General features: G+C 48.3%; 1 protein-coding gene across 3 annotated transcripts in view; it reads left to right on the top strand.

Moving 5' to 3' along the window:
• The window catches only part of IGF2R (insulin like growth factor 2 receptor), a 124,610-nt gene that overhangs the window by 65,625 nt on the left and 42,080 nt on the right, over positions 1-16,905 (top strand). For all 3 annotated transcript variants that reach the window (XM_060205224.1, XM_060205225.1, XM_060205223.1), the window contains exons 18-19: positions 1,532-1,700; positions 3,491-3,667. In XM_060205224.1, coding sequence (XP_060061207.1) covers positions 1,532-1,700; positions 3,491-3,667 — 346 coding nt within the window. The remainder of the gene's footprint in view (positions 1-1,531; positions 1,701-3,490; positions 3,668-16,905) is intronic.

Here is a 16,905-nt window from a genome sequence, read left to right as displayed (position 1 = left end):
AGAGGTGTGCGGCCCTGGCCCCTTCAGCAGGAGGGATGAACCACAGTTGCTCTGTTGTCTTTGCCACATGAACTGCTCTCTGTCATCAGCTGCATTTTTTCCTTATCTTTAAACAGTATTTAATTATGTATTTACTTTGGGTAGGGATAAAAATGGAGGGGGAAGGGGAGACAGAGAGGGAGAGAGACAGAGAGACACCTGCAGCCCTGCTTCACCACTTGTGAAGCCATCTCCCCCTGCCGGTGGGGGACTTGGGACTTGAACCCGGGTCCATGCATACTGTAATGTGAGCACTCAGCTGAACGCGCCATCCCCCTGGCTCCCAAAGAGAGAGAACCAGAGGCCTCAGGCTGATTTGAACCAGGAGCCTCCTGCTCGAAAGCCCAAGACTTTATCCCAAGACTTTAGCCCAAGACTGCGCCACATCCAGGCTGCCAGCCGCATGGCCTCTGCTTTTTTTTTTAAAGATTTACTTTACAATTTTTTACTCATTGTTGATAGTATAAAGGTGTAAGGTGACAGGGTCTGTCCTACCCTCCCCCCCACCAGTGAGCCGTGTCCCCAGCCTCCCACCTCTCTGACGCAACCACCAGACTTCTCACAAGTTGGAGAAACAGTTTGCTTGTTTGTAGTTTTGTGTTTTTTTTTTTTTTTTGGAGGGGTTATTTTTTCTCCCAGGTTTTTCTCAGTTCATGAGACTCAGTTGTCCAGATTCCTTGTATGAGTCGAAGCACTCTGCTGCCGCTCTCTCCTCCTCGTTCTCTGAGCACCAGCCCCACCAGTCCCCCCCATCTAGCCCCAGAGGCCACGGCACTGTCTTCTTTGGCCGCACAGCTGTAGTCCATGGAGCGAATGTCCCATTCCTCCTTCAGCCAGTCACCTGCGGACGGGCATTTGGGCCGCGTCCCCTCTGGCTGTTGTGTTCCCGCTGCATTGTGGCTCATTTCTTTTTTTTTTTTTTTTAAATATTTATTTTATTTATTTATTCCCTTTTGTTGCCCTTGTTGTTTTATTGTTGTAGCTATTATTGTTGTTGTCGTTGTTGGATAGGACAGAGAGAAATGGAGAGAGGAGGGGAAGACAGAGAGGGGGAGAGAAAGATAGACACCTGCAGACCTGCTTCACCGCCTGTGAAGCGACTCCCCTGCAGGTGGGGAGCCGGGGTTTGAACCGGGATCCTTATGCCGGTCCTTGTGCTTTGCGCCACCGCCTGTGAAGCGACTCCCCTGCAGGTGGGGAGCCAGGGTTTGAACCGGGATCCTTATGCCGGTCCTTGTGCTTTGCGCCACCTGCGCTTAACCTGCTGCGCTACAGCCCGACTCCCTTGTGGCTCATTTCTGACAGGGCTCTGGCGAGAGCCGCCGATGGAGCCCGGCACCTCGCACATGCTGTCCGTGCGCACGGCGCTGACCACCGGGCAGTCTCCTGGGTGCCCTGCCTGTCGGCTTGGCGACCGTGACGGGTGGGGGGGAGGGCATGTCTGCCCCGGCTGCGGGAACGGGCCTCACCCCCCTCTCTGTGTCCCGGTCAGTTTGGCGAAGTCGGAGGGTGGCCTGGAGGCGAACTGGTTCGCCATGGACAACGGCGGGGACCACACCATGTGGCGTAAGTACTACATCAACGTGTGTCGGCCCCTGAACCCGGTGCCCGGCTGTGACCGCTACGCGGCTGCCTGCCAGATGCGCTACCAGATCGAGGAGGTGTGTGGCATTCTTTCATTTACTTCTTTTTTTGTTTTGGAGCCTTGGGAGGTGTGTGTGTGTGTGTGTGTGTGTGTGTGTGTGTGTGTGTGTGTGTGTGTGAGTGTCATGGGGATAAATCCAGATAGAACTCAGGAGGGGAAGATTAGAGTGTCCGAGCTTCCTCTGTTGCCTTGGAATTCACCCATGTGGTGCTGGGGCTCAGTCCTGGGCCATGTGCGATACCTGTTGAGCTGTCTGTCCGCCCCCAACCACCTGCACAGATCATACAGCCGTCTCTCCCCTCAGCCCCCAAAGCTGTGGGGTGTGGAGGTGACCCTGTGAGCGTCTCCCCTCTGGCCAGGTGGGATATGGGTTAGGAAGGTCTGAGCAGAGATCCTGCGTCCTCCAGACTCTGGAGCTCATAGCTGCTGGGAGGACGGGTTCTGCTCCTGTCTTGGGGGGGCCATGCCTTAGCTGGCGTGTCCCCCCTCACCCCCCCAGCCTGCCACTGCCAGAGCCTTGGCATGTGCCGTCGTGCCCAGTGCATCTGCTACCTCTTAAAATAAAGACCGCTGTGTGCTTTTTTAAAAATAGCCCCCAGGAATGTACTTTCTCTGGCCTGGGGAGCAGGGCAGCTGGGGCCGGGCGGGCAGGTGGGTGGGAGGCAGCAGAAGGGCTCCCCCTGGCGGCCAGGACACGATCCCTGCGGGCTGTGTGCAGAGGCTCCAGTGAGTGGGCAGTGGTGCCCCTGGACCCAGGGCCTGTCCCAGGGAACCTCCCTGCCCACCCTCAGACCCACCATGTCCCCGGGTGGCGGGTGGTAGCCGGCAGAGGCCTCCCATGGACCACTGAGAACACTGGGGCTTGTCTCGCTTCTTCGTGAAAATCAGGAGCTGGGGGAGCCAGGCGGTGGCTCGTCCGGTTAACCACACACTTAGGAGTTTCAAGGACCTGGCTTCCCATAATGGTATAGCATAATGGCTATGCAAAGAGACTTACATCCCTGAGGCTCCAAAGTCCTGGGTTCAGTCCCCTGCACCACTATCAGCCAGAGCTGAGCAGTGCTTTGGTTAAAAAGTTTCTAAAATGGTGGGTCATTAAAACATGCTTGGTTAAAAAACAAATGAACAAACAAACAAACACCATTCTAGATTCTTGCATAAGGGGTATATCCAGGGGCTGGGCTGCAGAGGAGAGCTTTGCGGGTGGTGAAGCAGGGCTGCAGCTGCCTCTCTGTCTTTCTCTCTCTCTCTGTCGCTCCCTCCTCTCAATTTTTCTCTCTGTCCTGTCCAGTAAAATAGAAGACTGGGGAAAAAAAAAAGTGTAAAGAAAAAAAAGAGAGAGAGGGAGAGGGAGAGGGAAAGAAATGGCCGCCGGAAGTGGAGTGGTGAATTTGTGGTGCAGCACTGAGCTCCCACCCATAAGCCTGGTGGCAGTAAAAACACAAACAGAAACAAACCAGGAGCCGTTCTTGGTTATTGCTTGTTTACATCCCTCTGGGGCCTCACGCATGCTGCTTTTTTCATACAGACACAGAGGTAGACTAACAGGGAGAGGGAGCACGCCCTGGGAACTCTGTCAGTTACCACGGGGACCCCCATGTGGTGTCAGGGCTTGAGCTCAGTCAGGCCTGTGTGTGGCAGGGTGTGTGTCTGTCTGGCTCTCCCAGTCCCCCCATTCCCTCCAGGGCTGAGATGTGGGGATACGGGGGTGGGGGTTAGGTTTTGTCTCCCAGGAAATGCCTCACAGAGACTGCTGGGGCTGGGGCTGGGGCCGGGGTCACCCCCTGATGCGTGGTCTGCCCGCAGGACTCGTACTCGGAGGTGGTGTCAGTCAGCAACCTGGGCCTGGCGGCCGCCCCAATAGTAGAAGAAAGTGGCAGCGTCCTGCTGGAGTACACCAACGGCTCTGCCTGCGTCACCAGCGACGGTATCCACACCACCTACACCACCCGCATCCACTTAGTCTGTGGCCGCGGCTCTCTGGTGAGTGTCAGGGGTCCAGGGGACCTGGGGAAGGGCTGGAGGGGTGTGGGGAGGTCTGAGGGGTCCTGGGGGCCTTGGGATAAGACCTGGTGAGAGCTCTTGGGGATTGGGGGTCTTGAGGGCCTGGGAAGAGCCTGAGGTGTCCTGGGGGGTCCCGGGGCAGGCCTGGGGGTCCTGGAGGAGGGCTTGGTGAGAGCCTGCAGTGCCTGGGGGACCCTGAGAAGGGCCTGAGGTGTCCTGGAGGTCCTGAGCATCCTGGGGGCCCTGGTGAGCATTTGAAAGCCTGTGGGTTCTCAGGGGGCTGAGGGAGGGCCTGGTGAGAGCCCTCAGGGTCTGACGGAACCTGGAGGGTTGGGGGGGCATGCTGGTGTTCAGGAGAGCCTGAGGGTCCTGGGGGTCCTCAGGGGGCTGAGGGAGGGCCTGGTGGAACCTGGGGGGCTTGGAAGGCCTGGGGTGCCCTGTGGGGGTGCCTAGGAAGGGCCTAGAGGGGTCTGGGGGAGTTGGGAGGGGGAGCCTGGGGATGCCATGGTGAGGGTGGATTCCTCTGGTCCACACGTCTTGAAGGAGGGAACACTGGACCTCATCTTCCTTCTTTGTAACATCAGGAAAGTAGAACCAACCAGCATGCTGTGTTGTTTATTTATTTATCTATTTCTTTATCATCATCATCATCATCATCATCATCATCATCATCATTATTACTGTTGCCACTGTAGCTCTGGGGCCTGGTTTGTGCACCATTTTCTTGTCCTAGCCTTTTTTTTTTTTTCTTTTTCCACTGAGATTGAGAGGAGGAGAGGGAGAGACAGCATGTTTCTGAAGGACGATCACTTGTCTTTAAGGAAGACAGGACCCCAGCTCAGTTCCTTACTGCCGGGGCTCCCAGGGGTATACCTGCCCCCTCCACCACCCAGGCCAGCGGACTCTCCCCTTTCACCTCAGTCTCGGGGGAGACAGGAAGGGAGAGACACAGAGAGTGGGGAAGGAGCAGGTGCTCTCATGTGCTGGGGTTTGAATCCTGGCTTGTGCCAAGTCTGCTGGCCTGGCCAGCTCCTGGCCCCTCACGTGTCTTGTCAGGATGCTCCGGGCTGGGCAGTTCTCTGGGTGCCTTTCTCAGCCTGGCCTGTGCTGGGTGGGCCAGCAGGGGGCGTGCTGGGGTGCTCTGTGGATGTGAGCTTCTGTCTGCCTCATGTTCTGCCCTGCCCTGCCCCTCAGTCCTGGCTTCTCTTTATTCTCTCTCCCTCTCTCTCTCTCTCTCTCTCTCTCTCTCTCTCTCTCAGTTTTATGTTTTCATTTTATCTTTTAAACTTATTTTATTTGTAATTGGATAGGATGGTAAAAAATCGAGAGGGAAAGGCAGAGAGAGAGAGAGGGAGACAGAGAGACGCCTGCAGCCCTGCTCCAGTGCTGTGAAGCTTCCTCCCTTCAGGCGGGGAGTGGGGGCTTGAACCCAGGCCCTTGCGCACTGTCATGTGAGCGCTCAGATCAGGTGCTCTACTGCCTGGCCTCTGGTTTATTTAATTTTAGAGAAATCGGGAGAGAAAGAGACTCACCCGTAGCCCTGCTCCACCGCTCGTGAATCTTTCCCCCGTGCAGGTGGGGACTGGGGCCTTGAACCCGGATCCTTGTGCCTGGTACTGTGTGGGGTGGGGTGGGGTGAGCACCAGCAGCAGCCTCCTCTTTAAGGCTCACGTATGCAAGGGGTGGGGAGAAACGTCTCTCTAGCTACATCATTTATTGGTGAGAATTTTAAGGCCCTTTAACGTAGAGAAGTCAAAAGACAAGCCTTGGTCGGGATCTTTTACCTTCATCTGCTTCCTCTGTAGATTAATTCAGAACACAGGGCTGGAGTTTACGCTGGACTTCCATTCACTTTTTTTCTTTCTTTTTTAATAAGTAACCAGCGTCTTTAATCTCACTTGATCTTGCCCTGATCTGCCAGCCAGAGCTCTTGAAGTGATTGTCACAGAGGCCTTATTGAGAACACACTTGCTGTGTCCTTGTCTTCCTATTTTGTGTTAATGTGCAGGGCTCGTTTCTGTGTTCTTGTCTGCCCCCGGTAATAAAACTCAGCAGGTGAGCCATCGATAAACGATGTTTTCCCTGTCAAAGGTGTGGGTTTTATCTCCTCCTCTTAACTTCACATGTCCAACTTTGTCTGTTTTTTAATAAAGGGCTGCTTCACCTCTCCACCTCTCCCCACCAATATGCCGCTTTATAGACAACATCTCCAGAACTGGGTGAGCCCAAGCCCCACTGCTGCTTATTGCTCTTTTTCTTTTTTTTAAAAAAAGATTTATCTTTAGTTTTCTGAGAGAGACACGCGCAGAGCAGAGCAGAATACCCCAGAGGGACTGGGCGTCCGAGCTGGGGTGGGGGAGCTTGCAGCCTTGCAAGTCCGGTACCCTGCCACAGTTCTCTCCCTCACTGTCTCGTGGCTTTCCCACCTGAAGTCTGACAGTTATGTCTGAGTCATATATATTTTTTCCAGTAACTGCTCAACTATTAGCTAGAGCGTAGGACTGTTGGACTTCCTGTTTACTAGCAGATACATTATTTAGAAACCCACTGCTTCTTTCTTTCTTTCTTTCTTTCTTTCTTTCTTTCTTTCTTTCTTTCTTTCTTTCTCCCTTCCTTCCTTCCTTCCTTCCTTTCTTTTTTGGGGGTAGGACAGAGAGAAATTCAGAGAGAACAGGAGATAGGGAGAGAGGGAGATAGAGACAGACACCTATAGACCTGCTTCTCTCATGAAGTGCCCCCCCCCACCCCATAGGTGGGGAACGGGAGCTCGAACCCAGGTCCTTGTGCTTGGTAATATGTGTCCTTACCAGAGTGTACCACTGCCTGCCCCCCTCTTTTTTCTTTCCTTTTTTTCAACCCAAGTGACATGCTGACGGTGCTAGGGATTGAACCGGGGACCTTGGGCATGCAAGTCTGTTGTGCAACCACTGTGCTATCTCTCAGGCCATGGAAGCCCCACTTGTGAAGCGTCTTGGTGACTTGCGTCAGCCCACTGGCATGAGTGACTGAATAAGAAGCCCCTGCCCCTCACCCAAGTGCAGTGACCTTTGTCTCCACTCTGTCATCTAGTAGACACCCGTGTTCAAATTCGTGACTTAGAGAGAAAGGGAGAGACACCAAAGCCTTGCTCCCCCCATCCTTGGAGCTCCCCCCACTGTCCCCGGTGCTCCCATAGAGTGTCAGGGCTTGAACCCAGGGCCTCACACAAAATGTCTGTACCAGGTGAAAACTCTTCCACCCTTAGCCCCGGGGTGGGTCTTGCAGATGAAGGGGTGAAGTCACTAGCTGGAGCGTGGGGTCCCCGTGCTGTCCAGGGTGGTGTTAGAGCTGAGGCAGACCCCCTCCCCCCTCGCGCGCGCTGAATCCCTCCTCCTCTGGCCGCCTGCGCTGCGCTCGCTCCCTTCTCCCTGGCCCCACGTTGCCATGGAGAAGCTGCTGGTTCCGGGAAGTTGTCCGGGTCCCAGCTCTCAAGCTTTCCCGTAATGCTCGCTTCAGGCCGGTATTCAGATCAATTTCCCTCTCCTCAACGTTGGCGTGAGGCCTCTTACCCTGAGGCAGCCTGAGGTGGGAGGGACAGATGTGCGTGCGTGTGGATCAAAGACATATTTCTTTTCGAAGGGGGGGGGAGAGAGAGAGGGAGAGAGGGAGAGAGAGAAAGATAGGGAGAGGTAGATAGAGAGAGTCAGAGCATTACACCTGATAGAGGTAGATAGAGAGAATCAGAGCATTACACCTGATAGAGGTAGATAGAGAGAGTCAGAGCATTACACCTGATAGAGGTAGATAGAGAGAGTCAGAGCATTACACCTGATAGAGGTAGATAGAGAGAATCAGAGCATTACACCTGATAGAGGTAGATAGAGAGAGTCAGAGCATTACACCTGATAGAGGTAGATAGAGAGAGTCAGAGCATTACACCTGATAGAGGTAGATAGAGAGAGTCAGAGCATTACACCTGATAGAGGTAGATAGAGAGAGTCAGAGCATTACACCTGATAGAGGTAGATAGAGAGAGTCAGAGCATTACACCTGATAGAGGTAGATAGAGAGAGTCAGAGCATTACACCTGATAGAGGTAGATAGAGAGAATCAGAGCATTACACCTGATAGAGGTAGATAGAGAGAGTCAGAGCATTACACCTGATAGAGGTAGATAGAGAGAGTCAGAGCATTACACCTGATAGAGGTAGATAGAGAGAGTCAGAGCATTACACCTGATAGAGGTAGATAGAGAGAGTCAGAGCATTACACCTGATAGAGGTAGATAGAGAGAGTCAGAGCATTACACCTGATAGAGGTAGATAGAGAGAGTCAGAGCATTACACCTGATAGAGGTAGATAGAGAGAGTCAGAGCATTACACCTGATAGAGGTAGATAGAGAGAGTCAGAGCATTACACCTGATAGAGGTAGATAGAGAGAGTCAGAGCATTACACCTGATAGAGGTAGATAGAGAGAGTCAGAGCATTACACCTGATAGAGGTAGATAGAGAGAGTCAGAGCATTACACCTGATAGAGGTAGATAGAGAGAGTCAGAGCATTACACCTGATAGAGGTAGATAGAGAGAGTCAGAGCATTACACCTGATAGAGGTAGATAGAGAGAGTCAGAGCATTACACCTGATAGAGGTAGATAGAGAGAGTCAGAGCATTACACCTGATAGAGGTAGATAGAGAGAGTCAGAGCATTACACCTGATAGAGGTAGATAGAGAGAGTCAGAGCATTACACCTGATAGAGGTAGATAGAGAGAGTCAGAGCATTACACCTGATAGAGGTAGATAGAGAGAGTCAGAGCATTACACCTGATAGAGGTAGATAGAGAGAGTCAGAGCATTACACCTGATAGAGGTAGATAGAGAGAGTCAGAGCATTACACCTGATAGAGGTAGATAGAGAGAGTCAGAGCATTACACCTGATAGAGGTAGATAGAGAGAGTCAGAGCATTACACCTGATAGAGGTAGATAGAGAGAGTCAGAGCATTACACCTGATAGAGGTAGATAGAGAGAGTCAGAGCATTACACCTGATAGAGGTAGATAGAGAGAGTCAGAGCATTACACCTGATAGAGGTAGATAGAGAGAGTCAGAGCATTACACCTGATAGAGGTAGATAGAGAGAGTCAGAGCATTACACCTGATAGAGGTAGATAGAGAGAGTCAGAGCATTACACCTGATAGAGGTAGATAGAGAGAGTCAGAGCATTACACCTGATAGAGGTAGATAGAGAGAGTCAGAGCATTACACCTGATAGAGGTAGATAGAGAGAGTCAGAGCATTACACCTGATAGAGGTAGATAGAGAGAGTCAGAGCATTACACCTGATAGAGGTAGATAGAGAGAGTCAGAGCATTACACCTGATAGAGGTAGATAGAGAGAGTCAGAGCATTACACCTGATAGAGGTAGATAGAGAGAGTCAGAGCATTACACCTGATAGAGGTAGATAGAGAGAGTCAGAGCATTACACCTGATAGAGGTAGATAGAGAGAGTCAGAGCATTACACCTGATAGAGGTAGATAGAGAGAGTCAGAGCATTACACCTGATAGAGGTAGATAGAGAGAGTCAGAGCATTACACCTGATAGAGGTAGATAGAGAGAGTCAGAGCATTACACCTGATAGAGGTAGATAGAGAGAGTCAGAGCATTACACCTGATAGAGGTAGATAGAGAGAGTCAGAGCATTACACCTGATAGAGGTAGATAGAGAGAGTCAGAGCATTACACCTGATAGAGGTAGATAGAGAGAGTCAGAGCATTACACCTGATAGAGGTAGATAGAGAGAGTCAGAGCATTACACCTGATAGAGGTAGATAGAGAGAGTCAGAGCATTACACCTGATAGAGGTAGATAGAGAGAGTCAGAGCATTACACCTGATAGAGGTAGATAGAGAGAGTCAGAGCATTACACCTGATAGAGGTAGATAGAGAGAGTCAGAGCATTACACCTGATAGAGGTAGATAGAGAGAGTCAGAGCATTACACCTGATAGAGGTAGATAGAGAGAGTCAGAGCATTACACCTGATAGAGGTAGATAGAGAGAGTCAGAGCATTACACCTGATAGAGGTAGATAGAGAGAGTCAGAGCATTACACCTGATAGAGGTAGATAGAGAGAGTCAGAGCATTACACCTGATAGAGGTAGATAGAGAGAGTCAGAGCATTACACCTGATAGAGGTAGATAGAGAGAGTCAGAGCATTACACCTGATAGAGGTAGATAGAGAGAGTCAGAGCATTACACCTGATAGAGGTAGATAGAGAGAGTCAGAGCATTACACCTGATAGAGGTAGATAGAGAGAGTCAGAGCATTACACCTGATAGAGGTAGATAGAGAGAGTCAGAGCATTACACCTGATAGAGGTAGATAGAGAGAGTCAGAGCATTACACCTGATAGAGGTAGATAGAGAGAGTCAGAGCATTACACCTGATAGAGGTAGATAGAGAGAGTCAGAGCATTACACCTGATAGAGGTAGATAGAGAGAGTCAGAGCATTACACCTGATAGAGGTAGATAGAGAGAGTCAGAGCATTACACCTGATAGAGGTAGATAGAGAGAGTCAGAGCATTACACCTGATAGAGGTAGATAGAGAGAGTCAGAGCATTACACCTGATAGAGGTAGATAGAGAGAGTCAGAGCATTACACCTGATAGAGGTAGATAGAGAGAGTCAGAGCATTACACCTGATAGAGGTAGATAGAGAGAGTCAGAGCATTACACCTGATAGAGGTAGATAGAGAGAGTCAGAGCATTACACCTGATAGAGGTAGATAGAGAGAGTCAGAGCATTACACCTGATAGAGGTAGATAGAGAGAGTCAGAGCATTACACCTGATAGAGGTAGATAGAGAGAGTCAGAGCATTACACCTGATAGAGGTAGATAGAGAGAGTCAGAGCATTACACCTGATAGAGGTAGATAGAGAGTCAGAGCATTACACCTGATAGAGGTAGATAGAGAGAGTCAGAGCATTACACCTGATAGAGGTAGATAGAGAGAGTCAGAGCATTACACCTGATAGAGGTAGATAGAGAGAGTCAGAGCATTACACCTGATAGAGGTAGATAGAGAGAGTCAGAGCATTACACCTGATAGAGGTAGATAGAGAGAGTCAGAGCATTACACCTGATAGAGGTAGATAGAGAGAGTCAGAGCATTACACCTGATAGAGGTAGATAGAGAGAGTCAGAGCATTACACCTGATAGAGGTAGATAGAGAGAGTCAGAGCATTACACCTGATAGAGGTAGATAGAGAGAGTCAGAGCATTACACCTGATAGAGGTAGATAGAGAGAGTCAGAGCATTACACCTGATAGAGGTAGATAGAGAGAGTCAGAGCATTACACCTGATAGAGGTAGATAGAGAGAGTCAGAGCATTACACCTGATAGAGGTAGATAGAGAGAGTCAGAGCATTACACCTGATAGAGGTAGATAGAGAGAGTCAGAGCATTACACCTGATAGAGGTAGATAGAGAGAGTCAGAGCATTACACCTGATAGAGGTAGATAGAGAGAGTCAGAGCATTACACCTGATAGAGGTAGATAGAGAGAGTCAGAGCATTACACCTGATAGAGGTAGATAGAGAGAGTCAGAGCATTACACCTGATAGAGGTAGATAGAGAGAGTCAGAGCATTACACCTGATAGAGGTAGATAGAGAGAGTCAGAGCATTACACCTGATAGAGGTAGATAGAGAGAGTCAGAGCATTACACCTGATAGAGGTAGATAGAGAGAGTCAGAGCATTACACCTGATAGAGGTAGATAGAGAGAGTCAGAGCATTACACCTGATAGAGGTAGATAGAGAGAGTCAGAGCATTACACCTGATAGAGGTAGATAGAGAGAGTCAGAGCATTACACCTGATAGAGGTAGATAGAGAGAGTCAGAGCATTACACCTGATAGAGGTAGATAGAGAGAGTCAGAGCATTACACCTGATAGAGGTAGATAGAGAGAGTCAGAGCATTACACCTGATAGAGGTAGATAGAGAGAGTCAGAGCATTACACCTGATAGAGGTAGATAGAGAGAGTCAGAGCATTACACCTGATAGAGGTAGATAGAGAGAGTCAGAGCATTACACCTGATAGAGGTAGATAGAGAGAGTCAGAGCATTACACCTGATAGAGGTAGATAGAGAGAGTCAGAGCATTACACCTGATAGAGGTAGATAGAGAGAGTCAGAGCATTACACCTGATAGAGGTAGATAGAGAGAGTCAGAGCATTACACCTGATAGAGGTAGATAGAGAGAGTCAGAGCATTACACCTGATAGAGGTAGATAGAGAGAGTCAGAGCATTACACCTGATAGAGGTAGATAGAGAGAGTCAGAGCATTACACCTGATAGAGGTAGATAGAGAGAGTCAGAGCATTACACCTGATAGAGGTAGATAGAGAGAGTCAGAGCATTACACCTGATAGAGGTAGATAGAGAGAGTCAGAGCATTACACCTGATAGAGGTAGATAGAGAGAGTCAGAGCATTACACCTGATAGAGGTAGATAGAGAGAGTCAGAGCATTACACCTGATAGAGGTAGATAGAGAGAGTCAGAGCATTACACCTGATAGAGGTAGATAGAGAGAGTCAGAGCATTACACCTGATAGAGGTAGATAGAGAGAGTCAGAGCATTACACCTGATAGAGGTAGATAGAGAGAGTCAGAGCATTACACCTGATAGAGGTAGATAGAGAGAGTCAGAGCATTACACCTGATAGAGGTAGATAGAGAGAGTCAGAGCATTACACCTGATAGAGGTAGATAGAGAGAGTCAGAGCATTACACCTGATAGAGGTAGATAGAGAGAGTCAGAGCATTACACCTGATAGAGGTAGATAGAGAGAGTCAGAGCATTACACCTGATAGAGGTAGATAGAGAGAGTCAGAGCATTACACCTGATAGAGGTAGATAGAGAGAGTCAGAGCATTACACCTGATAGAGGTAGATAGAGAGAGTCAGAGCATTACACCTGATAGAGGTAGATAGAGAGAGTCAGAGCATTACACCTGATAGAGGTAGATAGAGAGAGTCAGAGCATTACACCTGATAGAGGTAGATAGAGAGAGTCAGAGCATTACACCTGATAGAGGTAGATAGAGAGAGTCAGAGCATTACACCTGATAGAGGTAGATAGAGAGAGTCAGAGCATTACACCTGATAGAGGTAGATAGAGAGAGTCAGAGCATTACACCTGATAGAGGTAGATAGAGAGAGTCAGAGCATTACACCTGATAGAGGTAGATAGAGAGAGTCAGAGCATTACACCTGATAGAGGTAGATAGAGAGAGTCAGAGCATTACACCTGATAGAGGTAGATAGAGAGAGTCAGAGCATTACACCTGATAGAGGTAGATAGAGAGAGTCAGAGCATTACACCTGATAGAGGTAGATAGAGAGAGTCAGAGCATTACACCTGATAGAGGTAGATAGAGAGAGTCAGAGCATTACACCTGATAGAGGTAGATAGAGAGAGTCAGAGCATTACACCTGATAGAGGTAGATAGAGAGAGTCAGAGCATTACACCTGATAGAGGTAGATAGAGAGAGTCAGAGCATTACACCTGATAGAGGTAGATAGAGAGAGTCAGAGCATTACACCTGATAGAGGTAGATAGAGAGAGTCAGAGCATTACACCTGATAGAGGTAGATAGAGAGAGTCAGAGCATTACACCTGATAGAGGTAGATAGAGAGAGTCAGAGCATTACACCTGATAGAGGTAGATAGAGAGAGTCAGAGCATTACACCTGATAGAGGTAGATAGAGAGAGTCAGAGCATTACACCTGATAGAGGTAGATAGAGAGAGTCAGAGCATTACACCTGATAGAGGTAGATAGAGAGAGTCAGAGCATTACACCTGATAGAGGTAGATAGAGAGAGTCAGAGCATTACACCTGATAGAGGTAGATAGAGAGAGTCAGAGCATTACACCTGATAGAGGTAGATAGAGAGAGTCAGAGCATTACACCTGATAGAGGTAGATAGAGAGAGTCAGAGCATTACACCTGATAGAGGTAGATAGAGAGAGTCAGAGCATTACACCTGATAGAGGTAGATAGAGAGAGTCAGAGCATTACACCTGATAGAGGTAGATAGAGAGAGTCAGAGCATTACACCTGATAGAGGTAGATAGAGAGAGTCAGAGCATTACACCTGATAGAGGTAGATAGAGAGAGTCAGAGCATTACACCTGATAGAGGTAGATAGAGAGAGTCAGAGCATTACACCTGATAGAGGTAGATAGAGAGAGTCAGAGCATTACACCTGATAGAGGTAGATAGAGAGAGTCAGAGCATTACACCTGATAGAGGTAGATAGAGAGAGTCAGAGCATTACACCTGATAGAGGTAGATAGAGAGAGTCAGAGCATTACACCTGATAGAGGTAGATAGAGAGAGTCAGAGCATTACACCTGATAGAGGTAGATAGAGAGAGTCAGAGCATTACACCTGATAGAGGTAGATAGAGAGAGTCAGAGCATTACACCTGATAGAGGTAGATAGAGAGAGTCAGAGCATTACACCTGATAGAGGTAGATAGAGAGAGTCAGAGCATTACACCTGATAGAGGTAGATAGAGAGAGTCAGAGCATTACACCTGATAGAGGTAGATAGAGAGAGTCAGAGCATTACACCTGATAGAGGTAGATAGAGAGAGTCAGAGCATTACACCTGATAGAGGTAGATAGAGAGAGTCAGAGCATTACACCTGATAGAGGTAGATAGAGAGAGTCAGAGCATTACACCTGATAGAGGTAGATAGAGAGAGTCAGAGCATTACACCTGATAGAGGTAGATAGAGAGAGTCAGAGCATTACACCTGATAGAGGTAGATAGAGAGAGTCAGAGCATTACACCTGATAGAGGTAGATAGAGAGAGTCAGAGCATTACACCTGATAGAGGTAGATAGAGAGAGTCAGAGCATTACACCTGATAGAGGTAGATAGAGAGAGTCAGAGCATTACACCTGATAGAGGTAGATAGAGAGAGTCAGAGCATTACACCTGATAGAGGTAGATAGAGAGAGTCAGAGCATTACACCTGATAGAGGTAGATAGAGAGAGTCAGAGCATTACACCTGATAGAGGTAGATAGAGAGAGTCAGAGCATTACACCTGATAGAGGTAGATAGAGAGAGTCAGAGCATTACACCTGATAGAGGTAGATAGAGAGAGTCAGAGCATTACACCTGATAGAGGTAGATAGAGAGAGTCAGAGCATTACACCTGATAGAGGTAGATAGAGAGAGTCAGAGCATTACACCTGATAGAGGTAGATAGAGAGAGTCAGAGCATTACACCTGATAGAGGTAGATAGAGAGAGTCAGAGCATTACACCTGATAGAGGTAGATAGAGAGAGTCAGAGCATTACACCTGATAGAGGTAGATAGAGAGAGTCAGAGCATTACACCTGATAGAGGTAGATAGAGAGAGTCAGAGCATTACACCTGATAGAGGTAGATAGAGAGAGTCAGAGCATTACACCTGATAGAGGTAGATAGAGAGAGTCAGAGCATTACACCTGATAGAGGTAGATAGAGAGAGTCAGAGCATTACACCTGATAGAGGTAGATAGAGAGAGTCAGAGCATTACACCTGATAGAGGTAGATAGAGAGAGTCAGAGCATTACACCTGATAGAGGTAGATAGAGAGAGTCAGAGCATTACACCTGATAGAGGTAGATAGAGAGAGTCAGAGCATTACACCTGATAGAGGTAGATAGAGAGAGTCAGAGCATTACACCTGATAGAGGTAGATAGAGAGAGTCAGAGCATTACACCTGATAGAGGTAGATAGAGAGAGTCAGAGCATTACACCTGATAGAGGTAGATAGAGAGAGTCAGAGCATTACACCTGATAGAGGTAGATAGAGAGAGTCAGAGCATTACACCTGATAGAGGTAGATAGAGAGAGTCAGAGCATTACACCTGATAGAGGTAGATAGAGAGAGTCAGAGCATTACACCTGATAGAGGTAGATAGAGAGAGTCAGAGCATTACACCTGATAGAGGTAGATAGAGAGAGTCAGAGCATTACACCTGATAGAGGTAGATAGAGAGAGTCAGAGCATTACACCTGATAGAGGTAGATAGAGAGAGTCAGAGCATTACACCTGATAGAGGTAGATAGAGAGAGTCAGAGCATTACACCTGATAGAGGTAGATAGAGAGAGTCAGAGCATTACACCTGATAGAGGTAGATAGAGAGAGTCAGAGCATTACACCTGATAGAGGTAGATAGAGAGAGTCAGAGCATTACACCTGATAGAGGTAGATAGAGAGTCAGAGCATTACACCTGATAGAGGTAGATAGAGAGAGTCAGAGCATTACACCTGATAGAGGTAGATAGAGAGAGTCAGAGCATTACACCTGATAGAGGTAGATAGAGAGAGTCAGAGCATTACACCTGATAGAGGTAGATAGAGAGAGTCAGAGCATTACACCTGATAGAGGTAGATAGAGAGAGTCAGAGCATTACACCTGATAGAGGTAGATAGAGAGAGTCAGAGCATTACACCTGATAGAGGTAGATAGAGAGAGTCAGAGCATTACACCTGATAGAGGTAGATAGAGAGAGTCAGAGCATTACACCTGATAGAGGTAGATAGAGAGAGTCAGAGCATTACACCTGATAGAGGTAGATAGAGAGAGTCAGAGCATTACACCTGATAGAGGTAGATAGAGAGAGTCAGAGCATTACACCTGATAGAGGTAGATAGAGAGAGTCAGAGCATTACACCTGATAGAGGTAGATAGAGAGAGTCAGAGCATTACACCTGATAGAGGTAGATAGAGAGAGTCAGAGCATTACACCTGATAGAGGTAGATAGAGAGAGTCAGAGCATTACACCTGATAGAGGTAGATAGAGAGAGTCAGAGCATTACACCTGATAGAGGTAGATAGAGAGAGTCAGAGCATTACACCTGATAGAGGTAGATAGAGAGAGTCAGAGCATTACACCTGATAGAGGTAGATAGAGAGAGTCAGAGCATTACACCTGATAGAGGTAGATAGAGAGAGTCAGAGCATTACACCTGATAGAGGTAGATAGAGAGAGTCAGAGCATTACACCTGATAGAGGTAGATAGAGAGAGTCAGAGCATTACACCTGATAGAGGTAGATAGAGTCAGAGCATTACACCTGATAGAGGTAGATAGAGAGAGTCAGAGCATTACACCTGATAGAGGTAGATAGAGA

This window comes from Erinaceus europaeus, chromosome 13 (genome assembly GCF_950295315.1).
Source record: "Erinaceus europaeus chromosome 13, mEriEur2.1, whole genome shotgun sequence".
In the NCBI taxonomy this organism is placed as follows: Eukaryota; Metazoa; Chordata; class Mammalia; order Eulipotyphla; family Erinaceidae; genus Erinaceus; species Erinaceus europaeus.
Note: the sequence above shows the minus strand (reverse complement) of the source record. Positions and strands in the feature narration are given on the sequence as shown.